Source organism: Hylobates moloch, unplaced genomic scaffold, assembly GCF_009828535.3.
Source record: "Hylobates moloch isolate HMO894 unplaced genomic scaffold, HMol_V3 SCAFFOLD_12, whole genome shotgun sequence".
NCBI classification, from domain to species: domain Eukaryota; kingdom Metazoa; phylum Chordata; class Mammalia; order Primates; family Hylobatidae; genus Hylobates; species Hylobates moloch.
Window position 1 is genome coordinate 50,126,306 of NW_026652287.1, and position 22,830 is coordinate 50,149,135.

At 52.7% G+C, this 22,830-nt stretch overlaps 1 protein-coding gene across 1 annotated transcript in view; it reads left to right on the forward strand.

Moving 5' to 3' along the window:
* Positions 1-22,830, forward strand: part of MYO9B (myosin IXB) — a 138,306-nt gene that overhangs the window by 12,305 nt on the left and 103,171 nt on the right. Inside the window, 1 exon segment of the mRNA XM_058425766.1 lies at positions 10,151-11,048. Coding sequence (XP_058281749.1) covers positions 10,209-11,048 — 840 coding nt within the window. The 5' untranslated portion in view covers positions 10,151-10,208.

The following is a 22,830-nucleotide window of genomic DNA, read 5'->3' on the forward strand; positions in this document are numbered from 1 at the left end:
TACTTGGGAGGCGGAGACAGGAGAATCACTTGTACCTGGGAGGCGGAGGTTGCAGTGAGCCGAGATCACGCCATTGCACTCCAGCCTGGGCAACAAGAGCGAAACTCTGTCTCAAAAACAACGACAACAACAACAACAACAACGAAAATTAGCCGGGCGTGGTGGTGGGTGCCTGTCATCCCAGCTACTCGGGAGGCTGAGGCAGGAGAATCGCTTGAACCCAGGAGGTGGAGGTTGCAGTGAGCCGAGATTGCACCACTGCACTCCAGCCTGGGCAACAGAGCAGGACTCCATCTCAAAAAAAATAAAGGTGTCAGCAGGAACACACTCCCTCTGGAGGCTCTAGGGGAGGACCCTTCCTGCCTGTTCTAGCTTCTGGGGCTCCAGGCATTCCGTGGCCTGTGGTCACATCACTCCAATCCCCACCTCCATCTTTATTCACGTGCCACCTTCCCTCTGTGTGCACATATGTCTCTTTTCCTTTTATAAGGACACCAGTCTTTGGATTTGGGGCCCACCCTTGTCCAGTACAACCTGATCTTAACTGACTACATCCCCAAAGACCTTATTTCCTAACAAGGGCACATTCTGAGGTTCAGGGTAAGCATGAGTTTTGGGAAGCATGAATGAACTCCCCACTGGAAATGCCTCTCTTTGTGATTTTGCCCTGCGGATGCTGTTTCTTGGCCGTGCTGGCTCCCCCACCTGCTCCCGAGGAGTTTCCCATCCGTGCTCTGTCCCACCCCTAGGAAACTGGACCCTCAGCGGGACCTGGGCCACCAATGATGCCCACCAATTCCTGTGATGTCCTGTACCAGACCGTGGTATGATCCCATTCACCTCTGCAGTGGATTCTTGGAAGCAGCCCCACTTACTTTGTTAATTTACTTATTTGTGTGTGTGTGAGATAGAGAGAAACAGGATCTGCCTCTGTTGCCCAGGCTGGAGTGCAGTGGTGCCATCATGGCTCACTGCAGCCTCGACCTCCCAGGCTTAAGTGATCCTCCCACCTCAGCCTCCTGAGTACCTGGGACCACATGTGCACGCCTCTATGCCTGGCTCATTTTTTATTTTTTGTAGAATTGGGGGGTCTTTCTTTGTTGCCCAGGCTGGTCTCAAACTCCTAGGCTCAAGTAGCCTCCCAAAGTGCTGGAATTATAGGAATAAGCCACCATGCCTGGCCATATCCCCATTTTCTGAAATGCCCCAAAAGAGCTTAGTTCCTCCCTCCTGTCACCTGCATTGGGCCATCCCTTGGAGTTTTCTTAACAATTTATTCTCTTGAGTGTCCTCTTCCTCCCAACTGGCACGTGAGCGTGGCCATCTTATGGTTAGTTTGGAGGTGTAGAAAAATGAGGACAAAGGTCTCTAAGTCATCCTCCCACTCTGAGCCACCCTGACCAACAGGCTGACTTTGTGGTCATTCCTTCGTGTATGTGCGTCCATCTTTCCCATACTGCCCATGAGCGTTTCTTCTAAAAAAAAAAAAAAAAAAAATCCTCAACAGGATCAGGGAAATGTACATGAAATGTGAAATGCGCTGAATGCTGCACGATGCAACCTGAACGAGTCCGCTGTAATACTAGTTAGCCTTTCCTTTGCTTGAGAATGATTTCATCCTATAAACATGTGGCTTCAAATTATGGCCTTATATAAATGAAACAGCTATGCCACACTTTCTGGAGGCCCCGTCCGGAGGCCTTTATTCTCCAGTAAATTCCGAATCCTCCGCCAAACTGGTAGGCAGAACCCTACTTTCTGTGCAGCCGGCCTTGAGAGCGGCTAATTCACATCCGGCCACTGACCCCCACCCCCAGGGCCTGTTTTTTTCGTTGTCATGCCTTTCCTTGCACCTCCTTCCTATGAGAACGCAAGGAAAAGGCCCTGAATTGAGATTGGCATTTTTTCAGCGTGCAGAAAGCATATACCGGCCCGGCTTTTACAAAGCCATTTCTTTTTGCACTGCTCCATTTTTTTAAAAGGAGTGTTCATTTTTATTGTAGTGAAATGCACATAATGTGTAATTTATCATGAGTAACAATGCATTCACAGTGTTGTGCAAACACCAGCTCTATCTGATTCCAGAACACTTTCCTTCCCCAAACGGAAACCCTGTCCCCATTAGCCGTCACTCCTCACTCTTCGTCCCCTAGCTCCTGACAACGACTCATCACTTTCTGTGTCTGTGGATTTGTCTGTTCTGGCGTTCTGGACATTTCTATAAATGGAGTCACACCCCATATGGTCTTTCGTGTCTGACTTCTCTCACTCAGCATCATGTTTTTTAGTTTCATCCACGTTATAGCATGAATCGTTGCTTCCTTCATTTTTTTTTTTTTTGAGACAAGATCTGGCTCTGTTGGCCAAATTGGAGCGCAGTGGCACAATCTCGGTTCACTGCAGCCTCTGCCTCCCAGGCTCAAGCCATCTTCCCACCTCAGCCTCCCAAATAGCTGGGATTACAGGCACACACCACCACGCCTAGCTAATTTTTGTGTGGTTTTTTTTTTTTTTTTTTTTTTTCTGTAGAGACGAGGTTTTGCCATGTTCCTGAGGCTAGTCTCGAACTCGTGAGCTCAAGCGGTCTGCCGGCCTTGGCCTCGCAAAGTGCTGAGATTACAGGCATGAGCTGCCTCACTCAGCCTTCATTCCTTTTTTATGCCCAAATAATATTCTGTTGGATGAATGGGCCACGTTGTGTTTTTCCATTCATCTGTTGACAGGCACTTTGTTACCACTTTTTGGCATTTCTTCGAGGATCTTTATAGTCTGACAGTTTGATTTTCATTTGGTGACAAGGGGATCGTTCTTATATAAGGCCTTTGTCGTACTGATGCTATCAGCCGGAGGATATATTTTGCTTCCTGTTCACATTGTCTGTGCGTGGGATGGGCATGAGTCAGGGGGTAAAGCGGGTGTGTTAGCCTTGGGGTATTTTGGTGAGACAATTCGGTTTAAGGAAGGAAACACGTTTTCAGGACCCGGACCCCAAAACACAACCACAACCCGAGGTTGCCACTTGGCTGAGCTGTCCCCCACAGGGCCTTCAGGTCCCTGGTTCCTCCGTCCCCAATCTGCTTCCTTCCATTCCCGCCAGAAGCAGGGGATTCTCCAAGGGCAGGTTTCACATCCACTCGGGGCAGGGATCTTAAGCCACAGCAAGACTAATTTCCAGGTCCCAGGTCTCCTGGGAAACCACAAAAGACTGATCTCTGCTGAGTGAGAACATTCTCTGAAGCCCTGATAATCAAAACAGTGTGGCACCTCACAAGCCTCAGCAGCCCAGAGGCAGACCACATGTATAAAGTAACTCCATGTGTAGTATTTAATAAAGGAGGCTCCCCAATCCAGGGAGGGAAGGATTCTTTCACAAAAGGCATTAAAACAATTGCTTCTGTGTTTGGAAGCAGTTTTGTTTTGTTTTTTGTTTGTTTTTTTGATACACGGTCTTGCTCTGTGGCCCAGGCTGGAGTGCAGTGGCATGATCACAGCTCACTGCAGCCTTGACCTCATGGGCTCAAGCAATCCTCCTGCCTCGGCCTCCCGAGTAGCTGGGACTATAGATGTGCACCACCACGCCCAGCTAATTTTTTAATTTTTTATAGAGATGGGGTCTTGTGGCCAGGCACGGTGGCTCACACCTGTAATCCCAGCACTTTGGGAGGCCAAGGCAGTTGGATCACTTGAGGTCAGGAGTTTGAGACCAGCCTGGCCAACATGGTGAAACCCCATCTCTACTAAAAATACAAAAATTAGCTGGGTATGGTAGTGTTCGGGCCCAGGTAGAGGGGGTCAGCCCAGAGCTGTGGGTGAAAGGACAGGCCCATGGGCTGGTCCCACCTGTGGGAGCAGGAGAGGACCAGGTCGATGAGCCTTGCAGGGGGCACTCCAGCTTGTGGTCCCAGCTAGTTTCTGCTCCCACCACCCCCATCCCACTCCCAGGGAGGGACGTCCCTTCTCCGGCTACCCCCTTCCTTGCAGCCTGCTCAGCAGCTGCCCTGAGCAAGCCTTATCCACTTCCTCCTGGCCTGGGGGCAGGGCAGACATCTGCCAGTCCTGTGACCATCCCCTTCGGCCCCATCTCTGAGAGCGGGGTTTCCTGAGAGTCTGCCCTTCTGCCCCACACACCAGGGGCACAGAGCTGCAAAAGCCCCCACAGGCTTTTTTCCCAACAGGGCTCAGAGGGCTCCTGGTGCTCCATCAACAGTCCCTGGAGGACGCGGAGAGTCTCAAGTGCAGCCGTCCATGTGGCCTTCAGCCCTTGTGATTCCATGAGCTAGCATCAGCCCTCCCCTCAGTAGGTGGCAGAGGCTGCAGGGAGCAGGAGAAAGAGCCCATCCTTGGGTTCTCCTAGCTTCTCCCTCAGAGCTGTTCTCTGCTGTGAAGGAGGAAGTAGGCATATCCCAGTGAGCTTTGCACCACCTACATCCAGGCAGCTCAGCCATAAGTCAGCCCAAAGCCCGCCAGCTGGGAGCTGCACTGAGCCCCTGGTCACAAAAGTGAACGTCACAGGACGGGCCAACTCTGCCCAGGCCTCGCTCTGTGCACATACACAGGTGCACTCATGTATGTAGGCATGAACATATGGGTGGGCGTGTGCATGCAGATGTTTTGTGTACAAGCATGTACGTGTGGCTGTGCACATGTGTGTGCATGAGTGTTCATATGGAAGTATATGCTGGGCGAGGCAGCTGGATCACTTGAGGCTAGAAGTTGGAGACCAGCCTGGCCAACATGGCAAAGCCCTGTCTCTACTAAAAATACAAAAATTAGCCACACGTGGTGATGCACACCTATATCCCAGCTACTTGGGAGGCTGAAGCACGAGACTCTCTTGAACCTGGAAGGCAGAGGTTGCAGTGAGCTGAGATCGCACCACTGCATTCCAGCCTGGGTGACAGAGCAAGGCGCCATCAAAAAAAAAAAAAAAAAAAAAAAAGCGCTTGCACATATGTTCCTTCATACCTGTGTCCTTGTATGCATGTGCATGCATGTGAGTGTGTATACAAGCGTATGAATATGTGTACAAGCATGTGTGTGCATAGTGTGTCCATGTGTATGCTGTGTTTATATGAGCATGGGTGTGTCCTATGTTGTGTTCACGGAGGTGTGTTCATGTTTGTGTACTGTGTGCACACAAGTGCGTGTATTCACATGCGTTTCCTCTGTGTACATGCAAGCACATGGAAGTACATATGCCAGCGTGCACACACATTCATGCAGGTGTGATTAAGACACGTATCTTGGCCAGGCATGGTGGCTCACACCTGTAATCCCGGCACTTTGGGAGGCTGAGGGCGGATCACCTGAAGTCAGGAGTTGGAGACCAGCCTGGTCAACATGGTGAAACACTGTCTCTACTAAAAATACAAAATTAGCGCGGTGGCTCACGCTTGTAATCCCAGCACTTTGGGAGGCCGAGGCGGGTGGATCACGAGGTCAGGAGATCGAGACCACAGTGAAACCCCGTCTCTACTAAAAATACAAAAAATTAGCCGGGCGTGGTGGCGGGCGCCTGTAGTCCCAGCTACTCGGAGAGGCTGAGGCAGGAGAATGGCGTGAACCCGGGATGCGGAGCTTGCAGTGAGCCGAGATCGCGCCACTGCACTCCAGCCTGGGCGACAGAGCGAGACTCTGTCTCAAAAAAAAAAAAAAAAAACAAAATTAGCCGGGCATGGTGGCGGGCCCCTGTAATCCCAGCTACTCAGGAGGCTGAGGCAGTAGAGTAGGTTCGGCCCGACAGGTGGAGGTTGCAGTGAGCCAAGATCACGCCACTGTGCTCTAGCCTGGGTGATAAAGTGAGACTCCATTTCAAAAAAATAAAAAAATAAACAGCGTCTCGCCCTGTTGCTCAAGCTGTATCTTAAATAAATAATAAAAATAAAAACAAACAAACAAACAAAAAACCAGGCTCTCAAAGCTTTATCTCATGACCTGGAGGAACATACAAATGCACTGACATATCAAGGAAAGAATTAGGTTTTACAGCTAAATGGATAAGACAATCTAAATTTTATTAAACTATATACAGTATGTATCTATTTCCCTGGAAGAAAACATGACAGTTACTTACTAACCTGGGGGAAAGTTTTAAGAGTTAAAGCTTGCGTGTCCCCCAGCCTTCTTCCCTGTCGCCACTCCCTATCCCTGTGTGAACTGTTGCCTAGGCCTCATAAGTTATCGTTTCTTTCAGCCTCAGCCCTTCTAACACTTCTGCAGGAATTCTCAGAGCCCCTAGTGGCCCTGACCCCACTCAGTCACAGTGCTGAGTCATGCTTCTCTTTAGGGCGGAGGTCAGCAAACCTTTGCTTTGAAGGACTGGTTAGTAAATATTTTAGGCTTTCCAGGCTGTAATATTACAGTCTGTGCCTGAACTATTTCACTCTGCTCTTGTAGCAAAAGCAGCCACAGACAATAAGGAAAGGAGTGGGCAAGGCTGCCTTCCAATAAAACTTTATTTATAAAAACAGGTGGTGGGCCTATCATACCATCCTTTATTCTTCTATTCACCTCGTGAACGAACTCCTCTTCATCCGTCAGAACCCCCACCCCCTTTTTTTCTTTTTCACGATGGAGTCTCACTCTGTCGCCCAGGCCAGAATGCAGTGGCATGATTGCGGCTCACTGCAATCCCAGATTCAAGCTCCACCTCCCAGATTCAAGCGATTCCCCTACCTCAGCTTCCCAAGTAGCTGGGATTATAGGCGCCTGCCACCGTGCCCGGCTAATTTTTGTATTTTTAGTAGAGACAGGGTTTCACCATGTTGGTCAGGCTGGTCTTGAACTCCTGACCTCAAGCAATCCACCCGCCTTGGCGTCCCAAAGTGCTCGGATTACAAGCGTGAGTGACCGCGCCTGGTCTCAGAACCCCTCTTAGATATTCTTACTCCCCAAATGTCTTCTCTTGTCCTTTAGGATAATCACTCCTGCTGTGTCTTTTAACTGTCGCGCTGGATTCACGTCTATACTCACGTCTGTTTGCATACCAGTCTCTCCTGCCTGGCTTTGGGCCTCATCTTCACACCCTCAGCCATTCTTGGTTGACTCATGCCGCATTTATGGCTCTTGATCCAAGCCCCTAGGTGGGCTGGCACCAGCATTTCTTTTTCTTGCAACCTTCAGAAGCAAATGCATTTTTTAGGAATAAACTTGGCTGGGCACAGTCACTCATCCCTATAATCTCAGCACTCTAGGGGGCCTAGGCAGGTGGATCATTTGAGCCCAGGAGTTTGACAGCAACCTGGGCAATATAGTGAGACCCCCATCTCTACAGAAAATACAGAAACATTAGCCAGCATGCATGGTGGTGTGCACCTATAGTCCCAGCTACTTGGGAGGCAGAGGTGAGAGGATCACATGAGCCCAGGGAGATCAAGTCTGCAGTGAGCCGTCATCATGCCAATGCACCCCCCAGCCTGGGAAGTAGAGCAAGACCCTGACAAAAATAAAAAGAAGAAACTGGGTGACCCTGTCTCTTAGGAAAAAAAAAAGGGGGGCTAGGTGCGGTGGCTCACACCTGTAATCCCAGCACTTTGGGAGGCCAAGGTGGGTGGATCACAAGGTCAAGAGATTGAGACCATCCTGGCCAACATGGTGAAACCCTGTCTCTACTAAAAATACAAAAATTAGTTGGGCATGGTGGTGTGCGCCTGTAGTCCCAGCTACTCGGGAGGCTGAGGCAGGACAATCACTTGAACCTGGGGGGCGGAGGTTGCAGTGAGCCGAGATCCGCCACTGGACTCCGGCATGGTGATAGAGCGAGACTCCATCTCAAAAAAAAAAAAAAAAAAACGAGGGTGAATTTTGGGGAGCTAAACAATCTATATATGTGGACATAACAGAGCGGAATAGATATTGGGGACTGCAGAAGGTGATGGGGGGAGGAGGTGAGGGTGAACAAATTTCCCGTTGGGTACGATGTTCACTATTCAGGCAATGTGTATCCCAAAAGCCCAGATTGGCCTGGCACAGTGGCTCACTCCTGTAATCTATCACTTTGGGAGGCCAAGGCGGGAGGATCGTTTGAGCTTAGGAGTTCGAGGCCACCTGGCCAACATAATGAGAGCACTTTGGAAGCCCGCGGCGGGCAGAGATCGAGACCATCCTGGCTAACATGGTGAAACTCCATCTCTACTAAAAATACAAAAAAAAAATTAGCCGGGCGCGGTGGCGGGCACCTGTTGTCTCGGCTACTCGAGAGGCTGAGGCAGGAGAATGGCATGAACCCAGGAGGCAGAGCTTGCAGTGAGCCGAGATAGCGCCACTGCAGTCCGGCCTGGGCGAAAGAGTGAGACTCTGTCTCAAAAAAAAAAAAAAAAAAAAATGGCCGGTTGCAGTAGCTCATGTCTGTAATCCCAGCACTTTGGGAGGCCGAGGAGGATGGATCACCTGAGGTCAGGAGTTTGAGACCAGCCTGGCCAACATAGTGAAACCCTGTCTCTACTAAAAATACAAAAAAAATTAGCCAGGCGTGGTAGCGGGGTACCTGTAATCCCAGCTACTCGGGAGGCTGAGACAGGAGAATCGCTTGAACCCAGGAGGCGGAGGTTGCAGTGAGCCAACATCATGCCACTGCACTAGAGCCTGGGCAACAAAGAGCGAAACTCCATCTCAAAAAAAAAAAAAAGCCCAGACTTCACCACTACATGATATATGTATATAAGAAACCTGCACTTGTAGGCCAGGCGTGGTGGCTCACCCCTCTAATCCCAGCACTTAGGGAAGTCGAGGTTGGCAGAACACCTGAGGTCAGGAGTTTGAGACCAGCCTGGCCAACATGGCAAAACCCCATCTCTACTTTAAAAATACAAAAATTAGCCGGGTGTGGTGGCGCATGCCTATAGTCCCAGCTGCTCGGGAGGCTGAGGCAGAAGAATTGCTTGAACCCAGGCAGCAGAGGTTGCAGTGAGCCGAGATCACACCACTGCACTCCAGCCTGGACGACAGTGCGAGACTCTTGTCTCAAAAACAAAAAAAGAAAAAGAAAAGAAATTGGTATTGGCAGACTGCTACTTACCACCTTCCTGGTGTGCTTCTGGTGTCACTAGCTCTTCCATTCAAGCCCTCTCTCTGGTAGAGGATCCTTTCCGGGGAGTCCTCTATCGCATTGCGAATCTCCTGTGCTCTTGGACAGCTAGCTCCTCAGTCTTTCCTTGTTGCCCATGACCTTGGCAATCTTGGGACCACCAGCCATATTCCTGCAGGATGCCCCCAGCCTGGGCCTGCCTGACTTTCTTCTCCCCAGTAGACTGGAATTGTGGCTTCAGAAGCAACCACACTCTAAGCCATTCCCATGAGTGCATTTTTCGTGGCTCTCCCAGACTTTGTCTTCCTACGTTGGGTTTCAAGGACCCTGGAGTTTCGGGAATCCCAAATTTCAGGACAAGTTCAGTCTTGCTCATCCCCACATGCCTCTCGCTGTTACTGGTGTGTGGCCAAGACCTGTGGGGCCAAGTCTTCATCTGCTTGGGGAGCTGCTGGGGAGGTTTATTCAGAGATGAGGTCAGGAAGGATGTGGGCTGGGAAGGGCATAGCAGAAAGAGGGTCATGGCTGTTGGGCTTCAGAATTGAGAGGCTGCCTCTGGATGGGGTGGGATGGGGGCTGGGATGGAGCAAACTCAGGGGAAGGGTCAGATCTTGGGGTTGTCTGATGATGTCACTTGTAAAAGCCACTGTATTTTTTTTTAAGTGATGGTCTCTCTCTGTGGCCCAGGCTGGAGCACAGCTGGTATAATCATGGCTCACTGCAGCCTTGATCTCCTGGGTTCAAGTGATCCTTCCACCTCAGCCTCCTGAGGAGCTGGGACCACAGGCGAGCACCACTATGCCTTTATTTTTTGTAGAGACGGAGTCTCGCTATGTTGCCCAGGCTGGTCTCAAACTCCTGGCCTCAAGCGATCCTCCCACCTTGGCCTCCTAAAGTGTTGGGATTATAAGCATGAGCCACTGCATGAGCCTGAGGTCACATTGAAGGACAGACAAACCCTCAGGGGATGTTGTGACTGGTTGCCTCTGGCTTTTTGGGTGAGCCTAATTGGGTGGGGAACTCCAGCATCAGGTCAGGTGCTATCTGCCCAGGAGTGGGACTCCACATGCCCCTTAAACTTCCCCTCACCATTCTGACCGTGCCTGGCTCTGACCTCCCTTCCAGCTCCAGGACACGCGCGCCCTGAGCCCAGGAGGCATGCTGAAGCCGGGCGGCCGGCAGGATGAGTGTGAAAGAGGCAGGCAGCTCGGGCCGCCGGGAGCAGGCGGCCTACCACCTGCACATCTACCCCCAGCTGTCCACCACCGAGAGCCAGGCCTCGTGCTGCGTGACAGCCACCAAGGACAGCACCACCTCGGACGTTATCAAGGACGCCATCGCCAGCCTGCGGCTGGATGGCACCAAATGTTATGTGCTGGTGGAGGTCAAAGAGTCGGGAGGCGAGGAATGGGTGCTGGACGCCAACGACTCGCCTGTGCACCGAGTGCTGCTATGGCCCCGGCGGGCACAGGACGAGCACCCGCAGGAGGATGGCTACTACTTCCTGCTGCAGGAGCGCAACGCGGATGGGACCATCAAGTACGTGCACATGCAGCTGGTGGCTCAGGCCACAGCCACCCGGCGCCTAGTGGAGCGTGGCCTCCTGCCACGGCAGCAGGCAGACTTTGATGACCTGTGTAACCTCCCCGAGCTAACCGAGGGCAACCTCCTGAAGAACCTCAAGCACCGCTTCCTGCAACAAAAGATCTACACGTATGCGGGGAGCATCCTGGTGGCCATCAACCCCTTTAAGTTCCTGCCCATCTACAACCCCAAGTACGTGAAGATGTATGAGAACCAGCAGCTGGGCAAGCTGGAGCCACACGTCTTCGCGCTGGCCGACGTGGCCTACTACACCATGCTCAGGAAGCGCGTGAACCAGTGCATCGTGATCTCGGGCGAGAGTGGATCTGGCAAGACCCAGAGCACCAACTTCCTCATCCACTGCCTCACCGCCCTCAGCCAGAAGGGCTATGCCAGCGGCGTCGAGAGGACCATCCTGGGTGCTGGCCCCGTGCTGGAGGTGAGCGGGGAAGCTGGTCGGTCTGTGGGAGGGGGCATTTGTTTGGAAAATGCAGGTTTCAAGCCAAGCTCGGTGGCTCACGTCTATAATCTCAATGCTTTGGGAGGCTGAGGCAAGAGGATTGCTTGAGCCCAGGAATTCAACATCAGCCTGGGCAACATAGCAAGGCTCCCTCTCTACAAAAAAAAAAAAAAGATTACCCAAGCACAGTGGCACACATTTGTTGTCCCAGCTATTGGAGAGGCTAAGGCGGGAGGATCGCTTGAGCCCACGAGTTGGAGCTATGATCGCACTGCTGCACTCCAGCCTGGGCAACAGAGACAGACCCTGCCTCTAAAGAGAGAAAAAGTGAAGGTTTTCTGATTGTTGTTACTATTCAGGTACTGCGAGGCCAACTGGTCAGGATGCAACTGCCTCTTGGGAAGAGAGTTTGTTACTCACAGTTCCCAAGAAGAGGGTGCAATGCCATGGAAGACCACAGGGGGAAGCACTGGGACTCGTCAGGAGGCTGAGAAAGAGAGAGAAAAAGGGAGCCGGGAGAGGCAGGAAACTTTATTGTGATTTTCATGCGTCGGAATGTGCTAGGCAGAATAAGCTGGCTTAAGACTGGCTTGTTTGAATTATTTCAATGGGCTCTGGGGCATAGGGGCTGCCCCTTGTTGTCAGGTGCCAGGGCCTGGGGTGATGAGGGCAGGAGATAGTGGGCTGGAGCATGAGAGCCCCAGAGAGGAGGTGGCTGGGGTGTAGGCTCTGGACTGGTTGGTTTGCATATGGAAGGCAAGTCCCAAACCATCTCTAGGAATTGGGAAGGGCCGTCTCCCTGGGGTCAGCCAGGCCCCAGATGTCAGAGCATCAAAAATACAGAAAATAAGTCACTGGGTGCGGTGGCTAATGCCTGTAATCCCAACACTTTGGGAGGCCAAGGCAGGTGGATCACGGGAGGTCAGGACTTTGAGACCAGCCTGGCCAACATGATGAAACCTCGTTTCTACTAAAAATATAAAAATTAGCCAGGCATGATGGTGTGCACCTGTAATCCCAGCTACTCTGAAGGCTGAGGCAGGAGAATCGCTTGAACCCGGTAGGTGGAGGTTGCAGTGAGCCAAGATCGCTTCACTGCACTCCAGCCTGGGTGACAGAGCGAAACTCCGTCTCAAAAAAAAAAAAAAAAAAGTCACAGTTAATACACATTTGGCTTCCAGAACATGGCCATTCATTCTCAAGGTGCCTGAAAGAAAAAGCTGGTGCATTCAAACCCGTTTGAGGAGTGCTTCACAACAGGACTTTTCTAGGGGGACCAGCAGGGTGGAAGGAAGCCAGCAAGGCGTACGGCGGGCCTGGGGGTTAAGGGGATGGTGAGGCATTGTCACAGAGTGGGCAAGGGGAGGGGGCCACCTAGTTTCACTGTAGAGGCAGCAGAGAAGGGAGGAACTCAGGCTCTTATGCCTCATGTCCTCTGCCTGCTGTTCATTGCCCTGATCAGCCAAACCCCACGGGAGCCCTCGATGTGCCACTGTGGGTGAGTCTTGTGGCCACAGGGCTACAGAAGTGACCACACAGCACCCATCATTGCAGGGGTTTTAGGACGAGGTGCATCCACATGTCTCAGAACAACACAACCATAGTCACCTGGTGAGGTCCAGGGGCAGCGTGTGGCCTCAGGGGTCTGCACCTCTGGATGTGGGATCTGCACCTCTGGATGTGGGGTTTGCCTTTTTTTCATTTTTATTTTATTTTTTGTAGAGATGGGGGGTCTCACTGTATTGCCCAGCTGGTCTCGAACTCCTAGATGCCAATGATCCTCCCACCTTGGCCTCCCAAAATGCTGGGATTATAGATGTGAACCACTGCACCCAGCCCCGCTTGAAAAAAAAAAACCAAACAGATTGGTTGTTTTAGAGCAGTTTTAGGTTTATAAAAATACCGAGCAGATAGTGCAGAGAGTTCCCATGTGCCCCTCCCACCCCCAGGTTCTCACATTATTTATATTTTGCATTAGTGTGGTGTGTTGGTTGCAACTGACTCAAGTCCACGTTGATACTGTTATTGACTAATGGCCATAGTTTCCATTAGGGTTCTTGGTGTTGCACATTGTTTGAGTTTGGACAAAAGTATAATGAATGTATCCGCCGTTGGAGTGTCACAGAGTGGTGTCACTGCCCTAAAATTCCTCCATGCTCCCCCTGTTCATCCCTCCGTGACCTTTGGCAGCCACGGCTCTTCTCACTGCCTCCACGGTTCTGTCTTTTCCAGGCTGTATGTAGTTGGAGCCCCAGGGTTGCAGGCTTTTCAGACTGGCTTCTTCCACTTCACAACCAGCATTTAAGGTTCCTGCATGTCGGTTGGGCACGGTGGCTTACGTAATCCCAGTGCACTGGGAAGCCGAGGCAGGAGGATCACTTGAGCCCAGGAGTTCCAGATCAGCCTGGGCAACATAACAAGACCCTGTCTCTACAAAAAAAAAAAAAAAAAAAAATTAGCCAGGTGTGGTGGTGTATGCCTGTGGTCCCGCCTACGTGGGAGTCTGAGGCAGGAGAATTGCTTGAGCCCGGGAGGTTGAGGCTGCAGTGAGCCAACGTCGGGCCACTGCACTCCAGCCTAGGTGACAGAGCGAGACCCTGTCCCCCCAAAAAAGGGGAGGGGAGATTGCTCCATGTCTTTTCGTGGCTTGAGAGCTCATTTCTTTTGCTGAATTGTAGCCCATTATATGAATGTGTCAGTTTCTTCACACGTGGGATCCTGAGAGCCTCCTCAGTGGAGGGAGGGAGTTGGGGGCAGGGTCAGACCCTACCCTTCCTGGAGACTTGACCTCTCACCTCTTGTTAGTCCCCACAAGCTGAGGGGTGCCATGCAAATTCACTGAAATCACATCTAAGCAGTGCCTAGGAATACATTTCAGTTCCTCTTCCTCTCTGAGGTCATCAGTAAGACATTAATTGGGGTCGTACAACTTAGCCCTGGTCTGACATATGTAGCCTATTCCTGTTTTCTCCTGTGCAAGCAACACAGAGATTCATTGTCATTGTTGATATCAGCTTTTAATAAAACTGCTGAGCAATTTCATCATAGAATGTCCATTTTCTTTCCTTTCCTATCCCCTCCCCTCCCTTCCTTTCCCCTCCCCTCTCCTCCCCTCTCCTCTATTCTTTTCTTGTCAGGGTCTCTCTCCGCTACCTAGGATGGAGTGCAGTGGCACGATCATAACTCACCGCAGCCTCGAACTTCTGGGCTCAAGCGATCCTCCCACCCAAGTAGCTGGAATTCTAGGTGTGCACCACTATGCCCGGCTAATTTTTAAATTTTCTGTAGAGACACAGTCTTACTACATTCTTCAGGCTGGTCTCGAACTCCTGGCTTCCAGTGATCCTCCCACCTCAGCTGTTTTTAATATGGCTAGTCTTGTGTGCATTACATTATATACCCAGACCACCCGTTCATTGCTGTGTGAGCATTTGCTGTGTGGCAGGCTGTGATATAGGTACTGGGCTATGTGGTGGCCAAAGTCAACACAAAATTCTCCCCAGGTAGAACTCGGGGAAGACTCTGGGTGACACAGGAGCTATAGAGGTTCTGAGCAGAGGTAGATGCAACCCAGCTCTGGTCTCCCGAGGCCACCCTGGCGTCATCCCAGCTCTGAGACTCAGCCACAGTGAAACTGCCAGTGGCCCCAGTGTCCTCCCAGCCGGTGGCCAGGGGGCTCAGTGGCTCTCCAGGCCAAAACATCAGTGCTTGGCATCCACACCCGAGATAAAACAGTGATCTTGAAAATTCAGCATGTGTGGCACACACCTGTAATCCCAGAGTCAGGAGGCTGAGTCCTGAGTCAGGAGGATTGCGTGAGCCTAGGAGTTCCAGACCAGCCTGGGTAACACTGCAAGACCCCATCTCTACCAAAAAGTTTAAAAACTAGGCTGGATGCAGTGGCTCATGCCTGTAATCTCAGCACTTTGGGAGGCCAAGGCAGGTGGATCACCTGAGGTCAAGAGTTCGAGACCAGCCTGGCAAACATGGTGAAACCCGGTCTCTACTAAAAATACACAAATTAGGTGGGTGTGGTGGCGAGCGCCTATAATCCCAGCTACTTGAGAGGCTGAGGCAGGAGAATGGCTTGAACTTGGGAGGCGGAGGTTGCAGTGAGCCAAGATTGCACCATTGCACTCCAGCCTGGGCAACAAGAGCGAAACTCCGTCTCAAAATTAAAAATAAAAATAAAAAATTAGCCAGGCATGGCGGTGCATGCCTGTGGTCCCAGCTACTCAGGAGGTTGAAGTGGGAGGATTGCTTGAGCCCAGAAGTTCAAGACTGCAGTGAGCTGTGATCACACACTGCACTCCAGCCCAGGTGACAGAGCAAGACCCTGTCTCAAAAAAATAACAAAAAAAATTTAGTAGGTGAATGAATGAGAGGGTAGATCCAATATTTACCATGTCAGACATTTTGCCAAATGGGACCAGGCAGGTGGGTAAACACCTGAGCCCCACAGAAATGACACGCCCAGCCCCAGGGTCTCAAAGTGGCACAGCCAGGAGGCAGGATTGCCACCTAGGTCTCAGTTCAGGGTCCATGTCCTCCCCACCATGTTGCTGCCTCCACACTCATCTCCCTAGGACCCTCCAGGGCGTGGACGAGTTTCCTGTTGCTAAGTGTTAGGGGCAAGGGAGTCTCCAACAACAAGGATTAAGGCTGTCATGGTCCTGGAGGCCAGAAGTCTGAAATCAAGGTGTCCACGGGGCCGCACTCCCTCCCGGCTCTGGGGGAGGATGCTTCAGGCCTCTTCAGCTTCTCTGGTGGCTGCAGATGTGCCCTGGCCTGTGGCCACATCGCATCAGTCTCTGCCTCTGTCGTCAGGGGTGTTCTTCCTGTGTGTCCGTGTCTTCACGTGGCTTTCTTATAACAAGGACGCCACTCATGGGATGTAGGGCCCATCCTACTCTGGCATGACCTCATCCTACCTAATTGCATACACAGTTTCCGGGGGTGAGGATGTGGATATAATTTTGGGGGTGGGGGCTCAAGTCAGCCCACAGCATCCCCCGTAGAGTCCCACCTGGTCTGCTTCAAGTCCCACCTGGCTCCTGGCAAGTCCCACTTGGTGACATCTTGTGCCTGGGTCCTTGAGGGCTGCCCCAGATCCGCGATTGTCCTGGGGACCGGTAATTCCTCCCCGGATGCCAGCAAAGCTCCCTCCAGCCTCCACGCCTGCACAGTCTCCAGTATGCCTTCGACAGCCATTAGTCACCCTCCGTGAGTCAGACCCCTGGTCCTGCCAGGCCGACCTGCTTGGGGCCTCAGCAGCGGGGGCTGGTGAGGCCAGTTTTCTCCAGCGGTTCTAAGCTGCTCAAGGGTGGTGCCCACGTCGGCTTCCAAAACAGGCTCGAGCCAAATCCACGTCATGGCAATAAACGTGCTTCCTGGGGCGACTGTTTGCAAAGGGATGTGATTGTCTTCACTGAGAGCTGGATTTCTCAACCTCGGCTCTGCTGACATTCAGGGCTGGATCGTTCTCTGGGGAGGGAGTCGTCCTATGCATTGAAGGACATTGAGCAGCATCCCTGGCCTCCACCCACCAGATGCCAGGAGCACTCCCCACCCTACAGGTGTGACAACCAGAAGTGTCCCCAGACATTTCATTGATTAGAGAGGTATTAACAAAATAGCTTCTCGTTGTCCCCTGGGGACAGAATCAACCCCTGGGAATAGAACAGTTGTCTTTGAGTTCTTCCCATAAGACCCAATCACTGTTCATTGCAGCCACTGAGCTTTTAGAAATTATCCGTGAGTTCTATCTGTTCTGTGCTAACTTAAGAGTCATTTTCTTTTTTTCTTTTTTTGAGATAGAGTCTTGCTCTATTGCCCAGGCTGGAGTGCAGTGGCACGATCTCGGCTCACTGGAACCTCCACCTTCCACCTCCTGGGTTTGATTCTCCTGCCTTAGCCCTCCCGAGTAGCTGGGACTACAGGCGCCCACCACCGTGCCCGGCTAATTTTTGTATTTTTAGTAGAGACGGGTTTCACCATAGTGGCCAGGCTGGTCTCAAACTCCTGACCTCAAGTAATCCGCCCTCCTCAGCCTCCCAAAGTGCTGGGATTATAGGTGTGAGCCACCATGCGTGGCCCCAAGAATCATTTTTTTGTTTGTTTTGTTTTTTTTTTTTTTTGAGACGGAGTTTCTCTCTGTCTCCAGGCTGGAGTGCAGTGGTGCGATCTCGGCTCACTGCAAGCTCCGCCTCCCGAGTTCACGCCATTCTCCTGCCTCAGCCTCCTGAGTAGCTGGAACTACAGGCGCCCGCCACCACGCCCGGCTAATTTTTTGTATTTTTAGTAGAGATGGGGTTTCACCGTGTTAGCCAGAATGGTCTCGATCTCCTGACCTCGTGGTCCGCCCGCCTCGGCCTCCCAAAGTGCTGGGATTCAAGCATGAGCCACCGCACCCGGCCATCATTTTCTAATAAGAGGAATAAGACCTCAGGCCCACTGGGTATCAGGGTTTGGGCTTCGTGATTTTCCTCCATCATCTCTAAGCCCTCACGGCAACTCTGCCCATTTTAAAGATGAGGAAACCGAGCCCCAGAGAGACACGTGGATGTGTGAGTTTCCTGAGGTATCTATAACAAAGTATTACAGGCTGGGAGCCCTCAAACAGCAGGGGTTGATTCTCTCACAGTTCTGGAGGCCGGAAGTTGAAAATCAAGGTGTGGGCAGGGCTGGGTCCCTCTGGAGTTTCTAAGGGAGAATCTGTCCCAGGCCTCTCTCTCGGGTTCTGGTGGCTTCAGCCGTCCTTGGAGCTCTGGGCTTGTGGCCGCATCGCTCTGCCCTCTCCCTCCGTTGTCACCTGGTCTTCTCCCCTATGTGTGTCCAGTCTCCCTCGCCTTTCTCTCAAAATACTTATCTTCATGACGTCTGCCAAGACCCTGTTTCCAAATAAGGCCACAGTCACAGGTTCTGGGGGTAAGGACTTAGACATGTCTTTTTGGGAAGCCACAAGTCAACCCATTACAGGTAGATTCCCCAGGCCACACCGCAGACAGCCACAGCCTAACCTGGGGTTTGAACCCGGCCTGAGCCCCAGCCGCCCGTTCAGGCTGCCTCTCTGCTCTCCCCTCTCTCGCCCAGGCTGCAGAAAGCCAGAGATCAGCACAACTCGCAGCATCGATTGGGGATTTTTTCTCAGCTCCCCGAAAGGAGAAGTTGAGCTGTTTTGAGGTTTGAATGTCGCTGGGTGCACCCCCCCACCCCTGCCCCCCACAAGGGTTGCAGCCTCGCTGTGCAATGCTGACCAAAAAACAGGAAGGGAGCACTGTGGAAAGCTGGTTCCAATCAGCTGATCTGCCCGCCACTGCAGTTAACTGTTGCCATCACCTTTCACCAAGTCTAGGGGCTGCAGAAGCCATGAGTCTCCCCGTCCTCCACATGGCCTCTAGCCTCCCAGTGCAGGCGCCCGTCGACAGCCCAGGGGCTGTGGATAGAACAGCTCACGGCATCGGCCACGGGGTCTCGCTGCAAAGCACACCCAGAGCACGCTCCTCTCCCTTCGCCCACAGCCTCAGATCCACCAGGCACTGGCCTCGGTGCCCTTCTGAGAGCAGGCTAAGTCCAGAGGGCCAAAGGCTGGGGTTCCCTTCATCTGTCCTGAACTGTAGCAAGTGCAGCTGGCAGCTGGCAGTATGCATGGGGTTTTCATTCTGAAAGCAGAAATAAAATAAGGACCCTTGCTTGTCAGGCTGTTGTCCCAAGGGTCCCCATACTCCATGGAGACCCTGTGGCCCAGCCCACAGTGGAACACGGTGCAGCAATGGGCTGCGGGGCGCAGAGGGACGCCCCCAGCTGGTGGAGCGGAGCTCACCCGAAGTCTTGCCAATGCCCTGGACATTCCAGTGAGGGACTGAGGAAGGGTCCTGAACTTGCCACTGCCCCAGATCCCCCTCTTGGGGCAAAGGAACCTAGGACTCGTACCCACCTGGACCGGGTCCTGAGCTCCTTCTTAGGGGCCCTACAAACCCAGTCTCATGTTTCCCCTGACTTCCCCAGCCCCTCCACCATCAGCCAGGCCACTAGCTCTGTTCCCCCACCCACAGTCAGCACTGGGGCAGGTCACCTAGACCGCAGTGCCATTATCCACCTTGACCTCTGCCCTCAAGGATACCTGCCTGGGCCACGTCCTTTCCCCCTGAGTCTGTCGGGCGAGACACAGATGGATGCCAGCCTCCACCCAGTGTTGGGGGCATCGTCTCATACGTCCTCGCCACATCCTGATGTGGGCAGACTGACCACCCCCACCTGACATGTGAGGAAACTGAGGCCCACGAGCCACTCAGCAAGGGTGGCAGAGATAGAAGGTTCTGGAACCAGGTGTGTGTCAACCCTCATGCCTCTGAAGTTGAGGTTTCTGTTTAAGAGCTTATCGAGATATAATTTACCTATTTATTTATAAATAGATACCTTATATTTATATCTACAGTTTATAAATATATAGGTTAAATTGTATCTGCATTTTATAAATGTATAAATTATATCTGCAGTTTATAAATCTGTAAATTAAATTATATCTGCAGCCTCAAATTCCTGGCCTCAAGTGATCCTCCCACCTCAGCCTCTCAAGCAGCTGGGAATACAGGTGCACACCACCACACCTGGCTAATTTTTTTTTTATTTTTTGTAGAGACAGAGTTTTGTTATGTCATCAAGGCTGGTCTCCAACTCCTGGCCTCAGGCGAAAGTGTGCAATTCAGTGGCATTTAGTACACTCGTAGTGGTATGCAACTGTCGCCTCTATCTGGTTCCAGAACATTTCCATCCCCCCGAAAGGAGACCCTGTCCCCATCGGCATTCACTCCCCACTTCCCTCTCCCAGGCCCTGGCAGCCACTAATCTGCTTCCTGTCTCTATGGATCTGCCTGTTCTGGACATTTCAGATCAATGGAATCTCTCACACTCTGTGGGCTTTTGTGTCTGGCTTCTCTCACTTGGCATCATGTTCTTGAGATTCATCCACGTCGTAGCATGGATCAGTGCTTCCTTCCTTTTCATGGCTGCATCATATTCCACGGTATGGATGGAGGATGGACTATAATTTATCTGCCCACTAGTTGTATCAGCATTTCATTCCTTTGTATGGCTGGTATGTGGTTGGGGTTTTCCTGGACCCCTGCCCCAGCCAGGCCAACCTCTCCCATCAGTGCCCACCACAAGAACAATGTTGGGGAGTGGGGAAATTGACACTCACAGAGAGGATCCCCTGGAGACTGTCATGAGCCCTGGGAAGGAGGAGAGCAGTCCTCTCCAGCAGGCTGCTTCGGGTGTGCTAATGTCTGGAGCCACCGAGGGACACCAGGTGGGACCAGGAGTGGGGATGGGAGGAACCGAGAAGGGGGCAGGCGTGCCCAGGTACAGCAGGGACGTCCAGGTACAGCAGGGACATCCATCTGCATGTCCTTCCCAGCCTGCTGAGCAGCCAGTGGCCAGAGGGAGGCTGGCTTCAGGGAGCAGGGCGGACGGGCCAGCTGGCGGGGGCCCTGGACTCAGGCAGGAGCATTTGCACGTGGCTTCCCGAGTGCGACAGAGAGGGAGTCCTGGGAGCAACCCCAGCCGCAGGGATGTGCCAGATCTGAGGCTGACAGCCGAGGACAGACAGGTCCCGAGCGGGTCAGAGATGGCTGCAGGGGAACTGCCTGGAGGCCAGTCCTGGTGAATTTGGTTTGGGGTGCTTCGTTCAAGCAGCTGATGGGGCATCCAAGGGAGAACTGTGCACCAGCCACACAAAGAACCCCACAGCCCCAGCGCTCATCAGGCCTCAGAGGCCATCTTGTCGCATGACCCAGTCAGAGAGGGGTCAGGGGCAGACAGCAAGCTGGGGCACCTCCCAGCCAGGCACTCATCCAGCCCTTGGCTGTTAGCCATAGGGGGAGGTGAGTTTGTCAGGAGAAGTAAGTGTTAAGAGGGGACGTGTGGCTCCCCTCTCATTGGGGGCCATTTCAGGGATGAGATTCAGGGCATAGGCCACAGACTGGAGGAGGCTCAGGGTCAGGACGGGGCCAAGGCCTCAGAAGGCAGAAGTCACCCATGTCACGAGCAGCAAAGGGAAGCCAGCATTTGTTTGAGGAAGAGCAATACCTGCAGTCAGCACCCGTCTGTCTGTCGAAGGGTCCAGGAGCCCCCAGTGGCTTGAGTTGCATCTATGTTACATGAATGCAGAGGTATTTGAGGCTGAGGGTCTCTGAGACCACTTGTCACTTTGCTGGGCTGAGGGAGAAGGAAGGTGGGGCGTCAGTGGGCAGCAGGGTGGGCAGTGAGCTTGGGCTCAGGAGGGTCCGGGGCAGCAGCCTGGTGCACTTCAAAGGGAGATTGGAAGGCCAGCGTGTCCAGGGCCGGGTCGGGGGAGCAGGGCCAGGGTCACTGGGTGCCCATCCTCCCCTCGGGTGGGCGCACTGCTGTGGTGGGGAAAGAGGAGGCAGAATTAGGGCTCTCAGGAGTCCCCACCCTCACCCCGCCAGCGGTCAAGACTCAGGCTAGGCCAGGCCATCCGAAAGGCTAAGCAGCGGGATGGTTATCCACGCAAACATCCAGGTCACCCATCCATGCAGGCAGGCATGTGTGGAAGACAGGGTGGTGCAAGGACAGAAGGAGGAGGTACAATGTGGCCCTGACTGCGAGCTACCGAAGGTCCCTGAGGGGGGTGAGGTGGGCACCCCGGGCACCACAGGAAGCGAAGATAGAATCAATCTCTGGCTGCCTCTCCTGGGTGGCCTCCCCGGGATGTTTGCACAGAGGTGGGGGAAAGCAGTTTTTGGGGGCCCTGGATCTGCAGAGCAGCCCAGAGGAGGAAATAGGAGCCGGGGCCCGAATGCAGGGCAGGCAGGAGACAGGGCAGGGCAAACCCCACAGGCAACAAGAAAGCGGAATAAGCCATCATATGGGGTCAGTTTCAGACCTCACAGTCAGAAACCCTAGGGGACAGAGGCCAGGCTTCCTGGTCCAACCCAAGTTCCCAACCCCTGCCCTGTTGATATGTGGGCTGGATCATTGTGTTATGGCCAGGCCGTCCTGTGCATCGTGGGGGACTGAGCAGCATCCTGGTCCCTGCCCACTAGTTGCCTATGGCACCCCCACCCCTAGTCCGGACTAGGGGACTAGGGAAACGTCTCCAGATGTTGACAGGTGTTCCCTGAGGAGCAGAACCACCCCAGTTGAGAACTGCTGTTTTAGGCCAACTGGATGACAAGATAGATTTCATTGTGACAGATGTTCTCTGCCTAAATATTTGTAGATTCTTTTTTTCTTGGTAACGTCGTGCCATTGGAGTTACACATCAACCCGACCATATTCGGCATCATTGTGGAGTGGCTGTTGGGGGTGGCGGGAAGCAGTTTCAGTCTGGCGTTCTCCCTCATCCCTGCGGGGAGGTGACTGGTGTGCCTCCTCACCTCTCACCCCTTGCCCACCCAGAGCCCCGGGGATGGTCACTGCCCACCCACGATCAGGCATGTCCTCGTGTCACCGATGATGAAGCAGCCCTAGGTGTGTGAGGATCTGGCTTTCCAAGAGCTTGCTCTTCCAGGTGGACTGAGTGACGTCTTACAATGTTGTTTTTAAGACTTGCTCCCCATGCCAAAAGCCGCAGTCCCTGATTTTAGGACTTCCGCCTGCACTGAGAAGTGACATGCTCCCTGCTGGGGTTTTTTGCAAAGGAATGTAATCAAAGAGGTTTGTGGGTTTTCTGATACAGGCGAGTGCTGGTTTGTGTGCCCTGGATTCTGTGGTCCTCTCTGTGCTCCTGGGGTGACTT